This window comes from Rhinopithecus bieti, unplaced genomic scaffold (genome assembly GCF_001698545.2).
Source record: "Rhinopithecus bieti isolate Rb0 unplaced genomic scaffold, ASM169854v2 scaffold_13262, whole genome shotgun sequence".
NCBI classification, from domain to species: domain Eukaryota; kingdom Metazoa; phylum Chordata; class Mammalia; order Primates; family Cercopithecidae; genus Rhinopithecus; species Rhinopithecus bieti.
Window position 1 is genome coordinate 626,066 of NW_016808004.1, and position 20,183 is coordinate 646,248.

Sequence of the window (20,183 nt, forward strand, 5' to 3'; positions counted from 1 at the left end):
ATCAGAAAATTCCATGTTTAATACTTAACAACACAGGAATTTTCCAAGGGCCAGGTTATTGAACTTGAAATAGGTAAATGAATGGCAAGTATTTATCTGCAGGCAGCAAAGATAGGATGCAACTCTTCCAGGAGGCTGGGGGATGGAGGAGGAGGCTCCAGGGATCTGTTAGGAGAAGCCCTCTCAACAGAACTCAGAAGGTAGAGAGCTTCAGGAGTGGGCATCCCCTTCAAAAGACTCCAATGTGCAGACGGAGGTGTGAGGAAAGCATCCACCATCTTGCAATAAGGATGGAAAATGAGCGCAAGAAACTTTCAGTTCAAAGCCTCCCATCTAACACCCAGGTTGGCTCAGCTCTGCACAAAACTCCAAGCAAACTGAAGGTTTCATAGCCAAATGCCAGTAAAGCTCCTTAGCCAAGAGGTTTCTGAGAGTGCAGGGGCCTAGGAATTAGGGACCACAAGAAACCAGGCAGGGGGCAGAGGAGAGAAGGGGCTACCCCAAGTCAAGCAGGGAAGCTGAGGCACCAGCAGCCTGGACTTCCAGCCACATGGGTTGGGAGATCCCCTATAGTCTGATGTTCCAGGTATGGGGCTTCTAGAGTATGGTTTTCCTAGAATCTGTGAGCTTCAGAGACCTCATCAAGGAATATCCCCCAAGAGTGATAGATTGGCTATTGTCCCACACTCTCGGCTCCATCCCGTGGTTGCTATACAAATGCTCAAATGCCCTGAGGCAAGTGGGCTTCAAAGCCCAGCCATACAAGGCCCAGGCAGTAGCAGCCAGTCACCTGCCAAAACCCTGCTCTGCTGTTGCCCTTCCAGATTCATGTAAAGCCGTAGAAGGTCAGATTTCATATGATGCCACCCCACATGCTTCCCCCACTGCACTGCAATAAGGTGGCCTTGTTTGAGCAGAGAAAGAACTTCCCAGCCTAGCAGTTCTCTGAGCTTCATTCTCTTCCCAAAATGCCACTGGCCTCAGGCACTGAATCATTCTCGTCTCCCTTGGGCAAACCCAAGCCAGCCCTCACCTTTGCTATTTGAATGAGGCTGCAGAGACCACAGCTAGCTGCATGCAAAGGATGCAGGAGGTGGGGAGGGACTCGGGAAGAATTCTGCTCTATCCACCTTCCCCAACATGCACGTGCTCCCTCCCAGGAAGCTATTGCCTCAAGTCTTCTTGGTATTGTTTGATGCCTAAACAGTGCTTTGTAGAAATGCTTGGAATGACAAGGATGAGCGAGAGGGAATGCAGAGATAGCTGGTTCTACAAGTCCATTCCCAAAGAGCCTTTTGATCATTCCCTTGGCTCTCAGCTCCCTCACCCTTCTCTTTCTCTGTCTATCCCCTCTCCCGTTCCTCATCCCCCATCCCACTCTCAGACCAGGACCACAGTTTGTATTCACACCTTCCCCTTTCCGTGGCTATGAAAAGGATGAATTACCTCCTCGATACATGATGGCCCTGTCCAAGGACCCCTTCACCTGCTGGGTCCATAATTGAAGTGTGGTCTCTGAATCTGCAGCTGTCACAGGGGAATTGACAAAGATACCAGAGCAGGGTCCTGCACATACCAGGCTCTCCTTAGTTGCCTTGAGCACAGGAGAATGCAATTTTCCACAACCTGCACAAGAGGAAGGCCACACGACGTTCTCAGACACTTGAAGTGCTCTTTAACTGGGAATAAAATATTAGCAAAGATGCCCCCAGACTTGCTTTCAGCTGCCCCTCGTCCCAGCTCCTGCCTAAGAAAATTCTGGAAGACTGACAGAAGCCATGCTTGTCTTCCAAGTCTATGAGAAACCCTTGGCAGCTTTAGCATTGGCTCGTCCTATGCCTCAGTTTCCCCACCTGTGATGTAGTTACTCCAGCAGAAAATCCATCAACAAGCAAATAACTGAAAATGAGGACAAGACATCCCAAAACCGCAGGTGGGAGGCTTTGCCTCATCTCTCACACCTTTGCCTCCCCATCTCCGATGGGCTGACTACAGAGACTTCCATCCTCCACTCCCTGCCCAGATCCTGAACTAATCCTGAGACAGGAAGCTTCTACGGTGGCTCAGTTTCTTTCTCCCCACTATAAAGTTTTCTACCTTGGTTCCAACTCCTAAATCCAAAAATAGATACTAAGCAGGAGTTTGGTGGCCTCCAACAGTAGTAGAGTCTGCCCACAGCCCCCCAGTCAGCTGGGCTCCACTGTCTTTCATAGCAGTGCTTCCTGACAGCTTTTGACCAGGGCCCAGGCTGAAGCCTGGGCTCTCATCCACCCCCAGGGTCTGCCATGACGAAGCCTCCGCTCCCAGTGCACAGCCTCCTCCCTACACAGCTGTATGTGCAAGAGAGACTGTGGTTCGGTTTCCCCATATCTGTCCCTCTCTCACGGGCAGCTGTCATGCCAGGCACAGCCCTGTCCCCATCACTGCTTACCCCATGAGGTCATGAGCAGATCAACACACATCATAGCAGTCTAGGCCTAGGATGGTTGGAAGACTGAGACAATCTTGGTAAAACTCCTACACAAGAAAATGCCAGGGTCAGGCATGGTGGCTGACACCTGTAATCCCAGCATTCTGGGAGGCTGAGGCAGGCAGATCACTTGAGGTCAGGAGTTCGAGACCAGCCTGGCCAACATGGTGAAATCCCATGTCTACTGAAAATACAAAAATTAACGGGGTGGTGGTCCGTGCCTGTAATCCCAGCTACTCTGGATGCTAAGGCAGGAAAATCACTTGAACCCAGGTGGCAGAGATTGCAGTGAGCCAAGATTGCACCACTGCACTCCAGCCTGGGTGACAGAGCAAGACTCTGTCTCAAAAAACAGAAAAAAGAAAAAAAAAATGCTGACCATTTGTACCCATGGTTTCTGGGCTATCACATCTTCACTCTCTTTTACCCTTTTTACCTTGATCACATGAAATAAAAAATAATAATAATAATGGTAAGGAAGCATTTTGAGCTTAGAGGGAGCAAGAGATGCTCTGTGTGTGTCTAACCAGAATGTCTTAGCCTGTGGGGACAAATGCTCACTGACATTCAACGTACAAAGAGCAATGACTCTGAGCCCCAGTCTGCTTAATCACAAGACATCTTATCTTTTCAAGTCTCCAGAAATCTCTAAGGTCCTCAGGAATTACACCCAAGTGTCCAGCACTTCCCAGTTCTAGTGGGGCACCCCTCACATGGTGCTCTAGGGGTTGGCGTCCCAGAGCAGCAACTCTGCAGCATCCGGGTCATATCAAAGTTCACCATCCAAGGATGGACTGAAAACACCCTTCATGGTGCCGAGCCTGGGGCCCCCAGACCTTATAACCCAGGCCAGTGGACCCAGAATAGCTTCTCTGCCTGAGATTCAGTGCTGATCCATCTCCTCCACATTCCGGGTGCCCAGATCCAGGGCTTCTCATTTAAAAGGGACAGTGACAATTCTTCCAGTCCTTAGACCTTTGTGCTAATTTTCTATAGCAGGGTAGCCTGTGCCTCAGTTTCCACTTCCAGTGCAAAGGGAAGATCAAACCTCATGCTCTTGTGTCTTCTCTCTGTTTCTATTTTCCTGAAAGCATCTCCCAACCTCCCCGATCTCTCACCATCATGACCATGAATACACTGACATCATTGTGTGTATAAGAAAAAGCAAGAATTCAGGCAAAGTAAAATATAATATTTGCCACTCAGCTTGTCCCTCATTCCCTGAAGCCCTGCCAAGAACCATGCGCCCCCACAATCACCAGTAGTAAAATGTTCCTAAAAAGAACATTTATCTTTCCAGGCTTTACCTCTGCGTTGAGTCAACACTGCCCCCCCCACCCCCCACCCAGTTCCCCAACATGGATGGAACCAAAGGGGCCATTCAAGGGGTCTTGCAGAACAAAGGATTAATCTTCTCCAAAATAATGTTAAAGTTTTCATCTATAGCTAGGAAAAAAATGCATGCAATTTTTCCAATGATAAATTTCCTGGCTTCTATACTCAAATTGTAAAAGTCTTAAAAGCCACGGCACCCAGTTCCGTGTGACACTTGTAACTTTCCAGACCACTGATCAGAGTCATGGGTAGAAAGGGCACCACAGAGGAGACCCAAGCTCCAGCCCCAGCCCTTTCTCTAACTGGCTTGGGGTAAGAACACTGCCCAAGTTCCTCATCTGTGAGTTGAGGGGATTCGGCTAGATTTCTAAGGACTGCAGAGCTCCAACATTCTAGCATTGCACTATCACTTATGATAAGTAATTACAACCAAGACAGGATTTGACCTTGACACCAGCGTCTGAAGCATATATGAAAGATCTCTGTTATTACTTCCCAAAGCAGAAATGGTGCTCTGTTCTTGCAGAGGATCAGGAAGAGATTGCAGTGAGCCAACAGATGTTCATGGAGTATCTACTGCGTGCCAGACCACGTGCTGGGTGCTGAGGTACACAGTGACCAGAGAAGACGTGATCAGCATAGAACCGACAATCAAAGAAGTTGTGGCTTTCAGGGATTTTTCAGTTGGTAGGAAAAACTTACACTAAATAACCATAGGTTACAGAATGCATCGCATCCCCCTAAAATTAATTTGTTGAGGCCCTAAGCCCAATGTGACTGTATTTGGAGATAGGGCCTTTGGGGAGGTAATAAGATTAAATGAGGTCATGTGACTGGTGTCCTTATAAGAAGAGGAAGAAAGACCAGAGCTTGCTATCTCTGCATGTACAAAGAAAAGGGGTTACGAGAGCACACAGAGAGAAGGCAGCCATCTGCAAGCGAGAAAGAGAGCCGTCACCAGAAACCACATATGCTGGCTCCTCGATCGTGAACTTACGGTTTCCAAGAGTATGAGAAAAATCAATGTTTTTCAGTTACCCAATCTGCAATATTTTGTTATGGCAGCCCAAGCTGACCAATACACCATGTTTACACCAAGTTTCATCAAATCCAGGACACTATTGACTTTGTGACACACCATTGCCTTATGTCTGCTGAAGAAAAAAAGGCGGGGGGCACCGCCAATTAAACACAATTACTTCTTGTCACTTACAACTTTTAGATTCATTGAAAAACTCTTTTAGAATCATTTAGTTTGTCTTGCTCTTATACAGGCAAAAGGGGGAATAAAAGCAAAATAAATTAATTACACTATCCCTAAAACTTCTTAGTCAGTGTTGAAGTCTTCTGAATCACTTTCCAACTCAGACTTGAAAATGGCACCATGGATGGATGATGGATGAGGTCATATTTCCTAAAAGTGTGCTCCGCTATTGCTTCCAAGACTTTCTTCCAAGTTCTTGACATTCATCATGCAAATGGATGTTGATGCTTCCATGCTTGCCTGTGATACACAATTCTTGCAAACTAATGTAACTGTAACATAGCTTCATCTCCTTGTGAACTCTTTCTTTCTTTGTCCTTATGTTAATCTGCTTAGGCTGACATAACAAAATACCACAGCCTGGGTGGCTTAAACAACAGAGCTTTTTATTTTCTCACAATTCTGGAGAACGAAGTTCAAGATCAAGGTGCAGGCAGCTTTGGTTTCTCCTGAGGCCTTCTCCTTGACTTGCAAATGGTCACCTTCCTGCTGCATCCTCACATGGCCTTTCCTCTGTGCTCACACATCCCTGGTATCTCTTCTTCTTGTAAGGACACCAGTCATGTTGGATGAGGGGTCTAGCCATATGACCTTATTTAACCTTAATTACCTCCGCAAAGGCCTTATTTTGAAATACAGTCACATTGGGGGTTAGAGCTTCAGCATGTGAATTTAAGGGGGACACAATTCAGGCTACTAGTCTTGTAAAGCATTTTGTTGTTACTTTGCAAGACAATAGTGAGCTTTTACTTTCAAATGATAAAAAATTTGCTTTGCTTGCTAGCATCAAATTGATACCCTCCTGTTCTGTTTTCTTTCTATATAAACTTTTTGTTTTGGTACCAAATTAGAGTAATATTGTTTTTTAAAAGGTATTTTAAATATAAACTAAACCCCAGATATGCAATGTCAATCATGCACCTAAATCCATTGGAGGGATGACAACATAAGCACCCATGACCAAGTCTGTGCATGCTCAGACAATGATCACAGCAGTCAACGCTCTTGTCCAACCCACAGCATCATAAGATAGCATTTAACAGTGAGACACATCCCCCTTTCAGAAATGTTAAATGTGGGGAAAAGTGTGTGTGTTTTAGATGAAATATGGTAAAAAATAAATAAATAAATAAATAAATAAATAAATTAGGATATCCATGTAATTCTTGTGCAGTTTGAGTTTTTAATAAATTCGCTTCTATATAATATATAAGCAAATTGCAAAGTGTGACAGAGAATGAATTTACTCAAGATTTCAATGAAATTTTTAATGATTCATTTGTTCTAATTTCTTTCTTTAATTTTCTAGGTAATAAACCCTTCACTATACGGAATGGTTCTATCCAAATATATCTAAAATGATGCTGGATATGTCGAAAGCCAACATTTCGGTAATTAAATATAGTAAATTATGATTAAATTTCCTCTCTTTTCCTTCTTGCAGATTGTTTGTATTATAGAAATAAACATATTAAAATTCCCAACAGCATACAAACCTTAGGGTCACCCTGTATAGTATTAAGTGATTGATCACAAGTCTACAGAATGCTGGGATGAACAGAGTTGCCCCTAAGAAAGGATTTCTCAAGCTGACACCCAGAAGGTGAGTTAGGAGTCAGCCAGGGAGAAGGGATATTCCAAGGAGAAGGAACAGCATGCACAGGGTCCTGGAGGTAGCAGACAGAAACTAGGGAAGAGGCAGACAGACTTGAAGTTGAGGGTGAGGGATGGGGGGCATGGGAGGGCACAGAGCAGGGATACAGGCAAACGCCTTCCTGGGCCCACCTCACCACGTCTAGGCACATCCCAGAGTGCAAGGAGGTTGCTCACTGCTTCAGTTTTTATAACAGCAAAAGATTACAAAAATCTCAATGTTTCATCCATAAGTGACTGGTTAAAGAAACTACGGTTTACCCAAACAGAAATTTTTAGAAAGTTCCAAAAAAAACCAACATGGAACTCTGTATTGCTATGCAGTGATCTCCAAGACAAATTAAGTGCTAGATACAAAATGTGCTAGATAGAAAGTGCTAGATGCAAAACAGTGAGTATGAAATGATACAATTTGTGTTAAAAAATTAATTTACACATGCTTATATGTGCTAGACTATTTCTTGAAGGATACACAATCAACTAAAAGGGCTGGTGACCTCCAGAGAAGAGTATTAGGTGAATGGGGACAGGGTGGGAGGGAGAATTTCAATGGTCTGCCATTGAATCTTTTTAGTCCTGCAGGAGGAGGAGGAGGGAGAAGAAATATGTTTTAAGTAGAAGGGCAGCTCATATAAGACTGTGGCTCTGTTTGTGGGAAGGCTTGCGTGTGAACAAGTAATGATGAAGCTCCTCCATGTTCCTTCAGTTTCCTGCAGGATTCCGTCTGTCTGGTATTGTTTTTCTGCTGTTTCACACAGAGATGCTCTTTGAGAAAGATCATAAACTCCTCAAGGGCAGGAATCTTCACATGCAAGTTCAGAGCCCCCAGAGTGCCCTAACACACATGAAACACAGCAAAGCGTATCTTAATTCCAGCTGCCAGATGTGCTGGCTCACCTGCCCCCAACCCCCACTCCACACGAAGCAGCCTCTGGAGTCTGCCCCAGACCCAAATGCTGCATAATCAAGCTGGGGAAATTCTCTCCTCCTAGAAATTCCAGCCCAGTCTCAGAGGCCATATTAGAACTGCTCTCTGTGGTTAAAATGACTTTCGCAGGCACCAAGGGGAAGGGTTTCCAAACTGAGGGTTCACAATCCACCAGTAAGTTGTGAAATCAATGTGGTGAGTCCAACAAGCCTTTTTTAAAAAGAATGAGGGCCTGGCGAGGTGGAGCACACCTGTAATCCCAGGATTTTGAGAGGCCAAGGTGAAGATTGTTTGAGGACGGGAGTTCAAGACCAGTCTCAGCAACACAGCAAGACCCCATCTCTACAAAAAAAAATTTTTTAAATTACCCAGGTGTTATGGCCCATGCTTGTAATTCCTGCTACTGGGGAGGCTGAGGCAGGAGGACTGCTTGAGCCCAGGAGTTTGAGGCTGCAGTGATCTAAGATCGCACCACTACACTCCAGCCTAAGTAAAAGGAGATCCTGTCTCTTAGAAAAAAAAGAATGGAAATTTTCAAAAGTCAGAATATATCACACACTAGTAAAAATAAGTATTATTTTGTGAAAATGTTTAATTTCAAATGTGTGTGTGGACAGTGGGTCACAGGTAAAACATATTTCTTACCGTGGGTTGCAGCCAAAAGTATTTGAAAGGCAGTGGCCTAGAGGAGTGAGTGAGCAAAGGGCTCTGGAGTCCAGTAAAGCTTAGTTCAAACCCCACATCTATGATTTTGTCTCCCTGGCAGGTGACTTAACCTCCCCTCATGGTACAATGGAGACAGTAGCAACGCCCACCTCATGGGATGGTTGCAAGGTGCTTAGGCTTATCTTGAAATCTTGGCTTAACACTTGATAAATGGTTAGCACTCGAGAAACATTCACTATCACTATCACAACCAAGAAATATGCCCTTCATCTTGCTCAAGAATCTCTGGCACCAAAGCAAACCATAAACTTGGTCATGGCCTGTGTTCCTGGCTACCCCATGGCTCTTCTGCCTGGCAGCTTCTCCCTAGCGTCCTCCTTCTCACTCCACAGACAGCACTCCACTGCTTCCTGCCTCTTCACCATCAAAGGGGCTGGGTGACCAGAAAGGCACATTTCAATTCAGGGGAGAACATTACTTTACTCTAATAGGACATTCGTTATCCCAGCCCCCTTTCAGCATTGGTTCCAGGGAAATAGATGGTCCCAGCCACTGTAATTCCTTCATGATATATTTAAAGAGGAAGATGATGAAGGAAATAATGGCAGTCGATCTGTGGTTGGAAAGAGTATATGATGTGCATGCCCTGTCCAAAAATTAAAGATGATGAATCAATATCTGAGAGGCAGAGAAAGTGCTTTATTAGGACCTTTGACAAGAAGACACCCTTTCTGGCTCCCAGTAGCAGACTGAACCATGGGGAGGTTTGGTTCTAAGTCTCCTCATCTGACAAAAATCTCAAGGTCCACCTCCCTCTCTCGCTCATACTTCCCAAACCAACTGCCAACCCTGTGTGCCCAGCTCAGGTACAGGTCAAGAGAGATGGGCCCAGCTGAGAGCCTGAGGGTACTGGAGAGACCAACAGATGTTTCCCCTCAGGTTAGGACCACACCCAGTGCCTCTGGGTCAGGAAGTACTGGGATGCCTTCTCAGGTGTGTCAGCTTAGTTTGTAGAGCTGAGCATGGGCCACAGGGGCGAGCCATCTGTTACTAAGGATGCCGATTAAGAACCTACACTGTAACCAGATGCCAAGTCTCATGCAGCTGCTTCCTTTGCCCTCATTTCATGGTCCCAGTCTGATATGGTTTGGCTCTGTGTCCCCACCCAAATCTCATCCTGAATTGTAATCCTCATAATCCCCACGTATCGAGGGAGTAGACTGGTGGGAGGTGATTGGATCATGGGGGCAGTTTCCCTCGTGCTGTTCTCATGATAGTGAGTTCTCATGAGATTTGATGGTTTTACAAGTGTTTGACAGCTCCTCCTTCACGTGCACTCTCTCTCCTGCTGCCTTGTGAAGAAGGTGCCAGCTTCCCTTTCTGCCATGATTGTAAGTTTCTTGAGGCCTCCCAAGCCATGTGGAACTGTGAGTCAATTAAACCTCTTTTCATTATAAATTATCCAGTCTTGGTTATTTCTTTATAGCAGTTTGAAAATGGACTAATACACAGTTTCCATAAGAATACTAGGAGCGTATTTTGGGCAGCTGGGGCTGCTATGGCCCACTGGTAAGGGCTCAGCCTATGAGTAAGGAAATTGAGATGTAGAGTTGTTGAATGCATGAAACTAGGCTGGAACTAGGACCCAATTCCCAAGCTGCTGCCGGTTCCACAGTCTCAAAGACACAAGTTGGGAAGAGCGCAAAGTGATGTGCACACGTAAGGTGGCATTACCATCAAGGGAAGTGAAAGCAGTAAGAGCTACAATGATTGGTCAGAGCAGTGAGGAAGAGAACAGGACTGTAAAGAGAGAGGAGCCAAAGACAGGCTTGATTAGAAACTCAGGGTGAATTTTGTGCTTGAGCCAGTACCTTGAATTCCAAGGTCAGAAGGCTTTGTGTGGATCTGAGGGGTGGTGGACATTTGCATTCCTGCTGCTTGCCGCCCCAGCGGCTGGCCTGATTTCCATTTCTAACAGTGGCACTTGCTGTGGAAGTACAGTATATTATGGACTAATTAAGGCTGTTAATGATAGTGGCAATCCATTAAGTGATCAACGGTATTATTCTGATCTATCTCTGTCACCTCCTTTCATCAGGCCATTAAGGTGACAAGCTTCATAGAACAGGCTAATCTCCCCTCTGTCAGCCCCTTGATGTTTTCTTCCCTGGAAGAGCTATGGACTCTCTGGGGATGAGTCATCCAAGGATACAGCTGAAGGACTGGACTCACCAAGCTCCTCCTCCACTCTCAGTCTGTTCCACTCAGAACACCTGGGCTCATGGGAAGTCTCTTTTGTATTCCCTCCCTGTTATGGACTGAATGTTTCTGGCTCCCTAAATTTCCTGTGTTGAAGCCCTAATCTCCAATGTGATGATATTTGGAGATGGGGCCTTTGGGAGGTGTTTAGGTTTAGATACGGTCATGAGAGCAGGGTCCCAGTGATGGAATTAGTGTCCTTATGAGAAGAGGAAGAGAGACCAGAGTGCTCTCTCTGCCCTGTGAGGACACAGTGAGAAGGTGGCCGTCTGCTAGCCAGCAAGAGGGCCCTTACCAGGAACCAGTCCTACTGATACCTTGCTCCTGGCCTTCCTAGCCCCCAGAACTTTGGGAAATCAATGCCTGTTGTTTAGACCACTCAGTCTGAGCCCTACCGGTGGGTTCATCTTACGAAAGAGGAAATTGAGATGTAGAGTTGTTGAATGCATGAAACTAGGCTGGACCTAGGACCCAATTCCCAAGCCACATGCTGGTTCCACAGTCTCACAGACACACAGCCACACATATGAACACACACTGTTATACACTCACAAACACATGCTATCATTACACATACATACACTCACACATACACCAACATACACACACGCAGTCACACACATATACATCCACAAACACACGCTGTCATACACTCACACCCACATGCTATCATATACACACATCTACACTCACACATACACCCAACATACACAACACAACACGCAGTCACACACACACACATATTACATTCACAAACCACATTGTCACACACTCACAAACACCCACATGCTATCATATACACACACATCACTCACACATACACACATACAACACACACACAGTCACACACACATATACATTCACAAACCACACGCTTGTCTACACTCACAACACCCATGCCTATCTTCATATACAACACTGCACTACATACACCCAACATACAACAACAGTCACACACATACATATACATTCACAAACACACGCTGTCATACACTCACAACACCCCACATGCTATCATATCACACATATACACACTACACACATACACTAACATACACACATACATAGTCACACCACATACATATACATTCACAGACGCTGTCATAAATACTCACAATACCCACATGTATCATGTACACACATATACACTCACACATACACTAACATACACACATACATACAGTCACACCACAATACATATACAATTCACAAACACAAAACACCACATGCTATCATGTACACACATATACAACTCACACATACACCAACATACACACACAGTCACAACATACATATACATTCACAAACACACGCTGTCCATACACTCACAAACACCCATGCTATCATGTACACACATATACACTCACACATAAAAAAAACAAAAAACTAACATACACACACATACGGACACACTACATATACATTCACAAACCACACTGTCCCATACACTCACAAACACCCACATGCTATCATTATACACAATATACTCACACATACATAACATACACACATACATACAGTCACCCACACAAAAAATACATATCCATTCACAAACACAAACACCCACATGCTATCAATGTACACACATAATACACTCACACATACACCAACATACACACACAGTCCACACACATACATATACATTCACAAACCACACGCTGTCATACACTCACAAACACCACATGCTATCATGTACACACATAATACACTCACACATACATAACATACACACCACAGTCACACACATACATATACATTCACAAACACACGCTGTCATACACTCACACCCACATGCATCATGTACACACATAACACTCACACATACACTAACATACACACATACATACAGTCCCACACACCACACATATACATTCACAAACACACGCTGGTCATACAACTCACAAACACCCACATGCTATCATATTACACACATAACACTCACACATAACTAGCAATACACACACATGCAGTCCATGCACAATATACATCAACAACACATGCTGTCATAACTCACACCCCACATGCTATCAAATACACACGACATACACACACACATACACTCACATACCACAACACAGTCACACATATACTGCACATAACACTCACAAACACTGTCATACACTCACACTATCATATACACATATAACTCACACAATACATCACATATACACCAGTCACACATATACCTCACATATACACTCACAAACCAACCACACTGTCGTACACACTCACACTATCATATACACATATACCACTCACAACATACACACATATACACACAGTCACACGTATAACTCACATTACAATCACAAACACACACTGTCGTACACAAACAGCAGTCACATTATCATATACACATATACACTCACACACACACTCACATATACACACAGTCAACACATAATATCCACATATACACTCACAAACACACTGTATACACTCACCACTATCATATACACATATACTCACACATTACACTCACACACACCAGATCCACATATACTCACACATACACTCACACACACACAGTCACACATATACCACATACACTCACACAACGCCAATTACACGCATACATAATACACTCACAAACGCTTCATGTACACACATATACACTCACAGCACAGTCACAAACAATACACAGTACATCCAAAATATACATCATAAACACACTAATCCATATACACACATACACACACATACATCACACACTATCCACATTCTCCCATATACGCCTCAACGAACACACACTGTCCATACACTCACACACACACTTACATACACATCCACACAGTCACATATATACCACATAAACACTCATGAACACACAGTCATACACCCACAAACACACACACTCACACACACAGTCACATATATACTCACATATACACTCATGCACACACACAAACTCACAAACTCAGTGTCATATACACACATATGCACTCACACATACACTCACATACACACACCATGTCACACACACACATATGCATCCACTTACACACTCACACTTCATATATGTCCTTCTAAGCACAGATACGCTTTCCATTTCTGACAGTATCAATAATTCCTGATTAGTGAGACCAGTGACTTACAGAACCTTCCTCTTTTCCAACTCTTACCAATTTTTCAGTGATATGAAATATAGAATTTGGCCATTTCCCATGGGGCTTCAGCCAAGGGACATCACTAAGAGCTGTATCTCAGCTTTCCTCTGCCTTCACACTCTCAACAGTAATGCTGCTCAGTATCCCCAGTGATCCCTAACGAGGGGGCTCCTCCACCCAATGCTTTTTACCTTTTCGGGGTAATTAAAGCAGAAGCATTCAAGGTTTCAGTCCCCATGTTCCCTCCTCAATCCAGCTACAGAGGGGAAATACTGGTCTGATTGGGCTGTGTTCCATAACGCGGACTGGGTCACGCTACTCGTGGGCAAGATCTCCATGCATTAAGATCTCCATGCAGTCTGCATCTCATGATTAGACTGAGTTCTGGAATGCATAACCCCAGTCTAATCATGAGAATCCACAAGACAGACCCAAATTGAGAGGGATTCTACAAAATACATGACCAGCACTCTTCTAAGGTGTCAAGGTCATGAAAAACAAGACTGGAAAGCCATCACAGACTGGAGGAGACTAAGAAGACCTGACAACTAAATGCCACGTGGGACCCTGGAGGGGACTGGAAACAGTAGTAGAAGAGCTGGTGACAATCTGAATGAAGTCTGTAATTTGGGTAACAGTATTGTACCAATATTAATTCCCCTCCTCTGCCAATGCAATGAGGGGTATGTAAAAGGTTAACATTAGGGGAGGCTGGTGAAGAATATACAGGAACTCTCTACTATCTTGACAACTTTTCTGTAAATGTAAGGTTCTTTCCAACTAAAACATTTAACTTTAAAAAAAAAAAAAAAAAGCCAGGCCCAGGCTATATTACAACGTTCACTGAGAACATGCTGCTAGCACGGACCTGGCGGTGAGTTGCTCAGGGAAGGTGTGCACTGTAGTCATGCACTTGCTGGTACTGTTTATTAGGTGCAGACATGCCAAATAAGAACTGAGTTACAAGCATCCAAATCAATGACATTTTAATAAATAGCTTACATATATATATGCACACACACACAGATGGCGATAAGAGATTTATTCTAAGATCTGTGCAAAAACGAGTTTGCCTAGCAAAACAAATTAACATGTTGGGTTTTAAACTATTGATATTTGGCGTATAACCTATTGGAGTTTTGTTTTTTCTATTACAGCCATAAAAATAGTTTTCGGATAAAATTCGAATCACTTCTGCAGAGAGAAAAGACCTGGATCCCACAGAACAGTTAGAGAACCACTAGTGCATAAACAAGCATCACACACAAACTGTCATTTTATAGATGGGAGTCCAGACAGGCTTAACTGAGGTCACACAGCAAGTTAGGATGAGAACCTAGGTCCCCTGGCTTCTGTTTCTGAGCTCTCTGCACCAGATGGGTCAAGGACAGCCCCAGCAATGGAGCCTGAATCCCCGGACAGCCTGGTACATCACTGCAAAACAGGAAAGGCCAGGTTGGCTGGGGCAGCCGAGGGCACATGGTCCCACAGCCCATGCAGATAGGGCTGGTCAGGAAGAACACAATGGCAATTCTGAAGAGCAAGTGTCAGGCAGCAGCTCTCTAAGGAGGCCGCCACAGTCCACAGGAGGGATTGGATGGGGGATAGGGTGTGAGGCTGGTGAGTGAAAGACCACCTCCACGAGCATGGAAGAAAACTCCAGGCCTCTGCAAGATAAGGCAGCAGAGGTGACAACACCTTGGTCCAGCTGCTCTATTGAGCTGCCTTTGTTGAAGGACTGAGTTAAACAGCAGATTGTGCCAAGGCTGCCACTTCCTGCCATTCATACCACCCCAAAGAATCCTTCCCTGAGCATCATGCAGTTTTCCTTTCTAGATAACTGTTATTCATAGGTAAGATTATCTGGCTCGTTTGTTTAGCTGTTTAGTGTCTGCTCTCCCCCATTCGAACATCAGCAACTTGTCTGTTTTCTTCAAGGCTGAATCCCAGCCCCTAGAATAGTGCTTGGCACATAGTAGGCACTCAATAAAAAATAGCGATTGTATAGATGAGTAAATGGACTCTTCCCACACCCAACGTGTTTCTGACCTTGTATTTTTCTACATCAGAGATATTCCTAGATGCATCTCAGAGTCTGTTTGTCAAGAAGCAGAGGCTTTGATGGAAAAGTGCTTTGCTGAGAACATGTCAGGCAGCATTTTTCTTCTGCTTCATTTTCTCTTCCTAATGTGTGACAGGATGGCACCACCGGCTGCAAGCCATCCTGAGACCATGCTGCTTCCCTCCCGGGACTGTCGCATCCACCGCATCTGGTTTACAAGCCAAACACTGATATCCTGTCCTTGGGTAAACCCTAACATTCCTGTCAGATGGTTTCGCTGTCTTAGGAATTCAGCACTTAGAAGGATATTGAAAGTATAGCCCAAGGCTAAAAGAGACTCGGAATTTCCTACACTGAATTGGGGACTTCAGCATCACAGACAGATGTTTTTGGCATAGTCTACTTGGTGCAGCCCTCATCAACAAGCATCACACACAAACTGTCAGAGTTCTAAGTCTCTGCTATTTATGACCTTGGGCACGGGAACTGCCATCTTTCCTCCAGATTAAGAATGAAAGAAAGACACTCAAGAATAATGAAATAAGGGACTCGCCTTACCAGATTTCAAGATTTATTAGGTAGACCCATATTCTTGATACAGAAGTGACTTTTGAGTCACCGGCGATAGGATTAATTTAAATAAATGGCGCCAAGACAATTGTCTATCCACACAAAGATACTCCACTGGATATCCCAATGGGATACCCAGGGAAATGTGTGAATCACTACTCTTATATCACATAAAAATCAATTCCAGGTGCCTTGAAGACTTAAATACAAAAAGCCAAAATTTTAAAACATTTAGAAGATAAGATAGAGGAGTATTTTACAAACTCAAAATCAGAAAGAGATTCTTAAAACACAAAAGAAAAGATTGATACATGTTGACTACTCTAAAATCAAGAACTTCTGTTCAAAAAGGAAGAAGAATTTTGAGGTATCAAAAGATACCATTAAATAAGTAAATAGCAACTGGAGAAAACATTGAAAAGATATTAATCACCCAAGGATTAGTATCTAGAACACAGAAATAATTCTTAAAAGTCAAAGAAGCCCAGGCGCGGTGGCTCAAGCCTGTAATCCCAGCACTTTGGGAGGCCCAGACGGGCGGATCACGAGATCAGGAGATCAAGACCATCCTGGCTAACACGGTGAAACCCCGTCTCTACAAAAAAATACAAAAAACTAGCCAGGCGAGGTGGCGGGCGCCTGTAGTCCCAGCTACTCAGGAGGCTGAGGCAGGAGAATGGCGGAGACAGAGCTTGCAGTGAGCTGAGATCCGGCCACTGCCCTCCAGCCTGGGCAACAGAGCAAGACTCCATCTCAAAAAAAAAAGTCAAAGAAAAGACAAAACCCAAAAGAAAAAGAGCAAAAGGTATGAGAAAGGATGCCACTAAAGAGAGGAAATACAAACAACAAAACTAAAGAGAGGAAATATGAAGAGAAGGTCAATTTCATTAATAGTCAGGAGAATATAAATTAGGAGCATAATATCATACTATATTGGCAAAAATTAAGAAACTCGAGAGTAACAAGTGGTGGTGAGGATGTGGAGACACGGGGATTCTTATGTCAGAAGTATAAGTATAATTATTTTGTCAGGAGTATATTCAGGCATTTTGGAAAATAATATGGAAACACCTTGAAAGTTAAAATTGCATCTACCATAGGGTGAGTGATTCCACTCCAGGTACACATCCTAGAGAAATTCTCACACATGTGTACCCAGAGTCATATGCAAGATATCCACAACCATAATGTTCCCATCAAAAGCCTGAAACAACCGACACGCCCATCAGTGAGAGAGTGCATAGTAAGTCTGGTATCTTCACACAATGGAAAATTAGGTGACGGTGAAAAGTGAATGTAAATATAGACACAAGGATAATCTTAGAAACATAATGTTGAATAAAAAGCAAGTTTCAAAGGACTATCATCAATATGTCTTTTTTAAACTCAAAATCAAGCAGAATGAAACAACATACTGCTTAATAATTCACACAGATGAGGAGGTGAAATGGTATTTTAAAAGTTCAGGGAATGATAAACATAAAATTCAAAATTCAAAATAGTGGTTGTTTTCATGCAAGAGCAGGGCCATGAAATCTGTTGGGGGAGGACAATGCAGACAGCATCTAGCTTATTGGTAAAACTCTGATTTTTAATTTGGGTTGTGGCTTCAGCAGTGTGTGTTTCATTAGTATGCTTTGTATGTTACATTGTTATATAGACTCTACATATACTTATTAATAAATTTATTAAATATTATATACTAAAATTTAAAATACTAAGAAAGAATGTGAGGGAAAGCCATCTCTGGTCCCAAATCTCATTATCTTCCCTGAAATACATTTGCCCTTTGGGGGCATGTTGAGATTGATTAAGGCCAGATCAATTCAAATTATAAAATCATTATTATTCATTCATTTACCAAAAATTATGGAGCATCTACCATGTGCCTGCCCTGAGGACTGGTCACTGAGCAGGACAAACTTGGCTCTTGCTCTCACTTTGACAGAGCTAAGACTCTAGGAGCTAACCTGAGTCCTGGAGAACGTCTCCTTCCTTCACTTCCTCTTGGACAAGTAATCTCCATTTCCTTCCCTACAGTGCTGCTGTCTTCTGAGAAGAGGCAGTGGACAAGGGACAAGGACCTGTCTTGGGAGGAGCCTTCAATACAATCTCTTCTGGGGTCTAGAATCTGCCTCCCAAACAAATCTTACTTTGTAATTAGACTTTCTTTGGCCACTAGACTGTCCCCCTTATATGGTTTGGCTATGTCCCAACCCAAATCTCATTCTGAATTGTAGCTCCCACAATTCCCACGTATCATGGGAGGGACCCAGTGGGAGGTAACTGAATCTTGGGGGTAGGTCTTTCCCATGCTGTTTTTGTGATAGTGAGTAAGTTTCACAAGATGTGATGGTTTTATACAGGGGAGTTCCCCTGAGCATGTTCTCTCTTGCTTGCCGCCATGTAAGATATGACTTTGCTTCTCCTTCATCTTCCGCCATGATTGTGAGGCCTCCCCAGCCATGTGGAACAGTGAGTTCATTAAACCTCTTCCCTTTATAAATTACCCATTCTCAGCTTTGTCTTTATTAGCAGAGTGAGAACAGACTAATACGCCCCCCAAGTAATTAAAGCCTGTAGGCCTTTCTATACACCTGGCTGATGCCATCTGCTTAGACCGCAACAGTCTGAATTTGGATCCTGGCACCATGATTGAAATGTGAATGTAAATGGCTTGGAGCTCTGTTTTTCACGAGCGTTGGTGTGAAGCTTGTGTCCCGCCCTATCCTTCTCAACACCCTGGTGTGTTTAAGCGACTTGCTCACTGCTGAACACATGGTCTCCCAGGGCCCTCGATCCCTGCTTGCTTGCCACATGCTATCAGAGTCTGACAACACCTGGCCAATCCTATATAAAGGGGAAGTGGTGACTGATGGCCTTGCTCTGCCCCAGCTGCTGCTGTGAAACCTTCCTGGAAGACACTGACAGAAGCTCTAGCCCTCCCTTGTGCTGAGAAGAAAGGCTCCAGCCCTCTAAGGGTGGTGACTATAGGAACAACATCTCACCCTTTCTGTCAGCTGAGCCATCCCCAGCTTGGAGAGGTGAGATGCCACCTCCACTAACTTCCTTTTTTGGCTAGGAATATCCATTTTCTTCCTCATTGAGTCTGAGGAGGTAGCACTAGAAAAGCCTACTTGTGCTTTTATCATTTGGATCTCTGGGTAAATTCTTACTCACCCAGAGACAAAAAGAACCTGCTCTAAGCTGCAACTTAGATGCAAAAATTAGGTATTAAGCAGGCATAGAGAAGACTGAAATATGGGTCTGTCCAAGAAGATGGTGGAAGGGGATTGCAAGTAGAGACTGACAGCCCCCAAAACTCAGAGAGACCCCCAGACAAGTCAATCAGAAGTGCCCAGGGTAACTTTCCCATAGAATTTTCTGCCACAATGGAAATGCTCCATGATTTTATGTCCAATATGGTAGCCATGTATGTCTCTGGAGCACCTGAAATGTAGTTAGTGTGACCAGGAAACCGAGTTTCTAATTTTGCTTGATTTGAATTAATTTGAGTCTGAAGAGCCACATATGTATTGCTGTATTAGACAGAAAGCTCTAGAAAAACGCTAAACTAAACTGAAAAAAAAAAAAAAATGAGGGTTGTCAGTGAGGGGTAACCACCACCAGAGGCTTTCAGCAGGTTCTGAGCCAAGTTTAGAAACTTTGCATGGGCCAGGCTTCAGCAGGCCAGGGAAAGTGGAGTTTCTACCTGAAGCTGAGGGGAAATCCAGCTCCATCTCCACAAAAATAGTATTTTCTAGGTACTGAGAGAAGAGGTTAAAGATAGATGTAAAGAAGCCATCACTGTGTTGTTTATTACAACCCAAACACTGGAAGTAATAGGATCAATCCAGTAAAGACTGCTG

At 43.9% G+C, this 20,183-nt stretch overlaps 1 protein-coding gene across 1 annotated transcript in view; it reads right to left on the bottom strand.

Annotated features, from left to right (window-relative positions):
- Nucleotides 1–14,052, bottom strand: part of PLXNA4 (plexin A4) — a 523,648-nt gene extending 509,596 nt beyond the window's left edge. The window contains exons 1-2 of the mRNA XM_017885090.1: nucleotides 13,874–14,052; nucleotides 10,188–10,303 (exon numbers count right to left, since the gene is read on the bottom strand). Of these exons, the coding sequence (XP_017740579.1) occupies nucleotides 10,188–10,245 (58 nt within the window). The 5' untranslated portion in view covers nucleotides 10,246–10,303; nucleotides 13,874–14,052. The remainder of the gene's footprint in view (nucleotides 1–10,187; nucleotides 10,304–13,873) is intronic.
- Nucleotides 14,053–20,183: the final 6,131 nt, after the last annotated feature.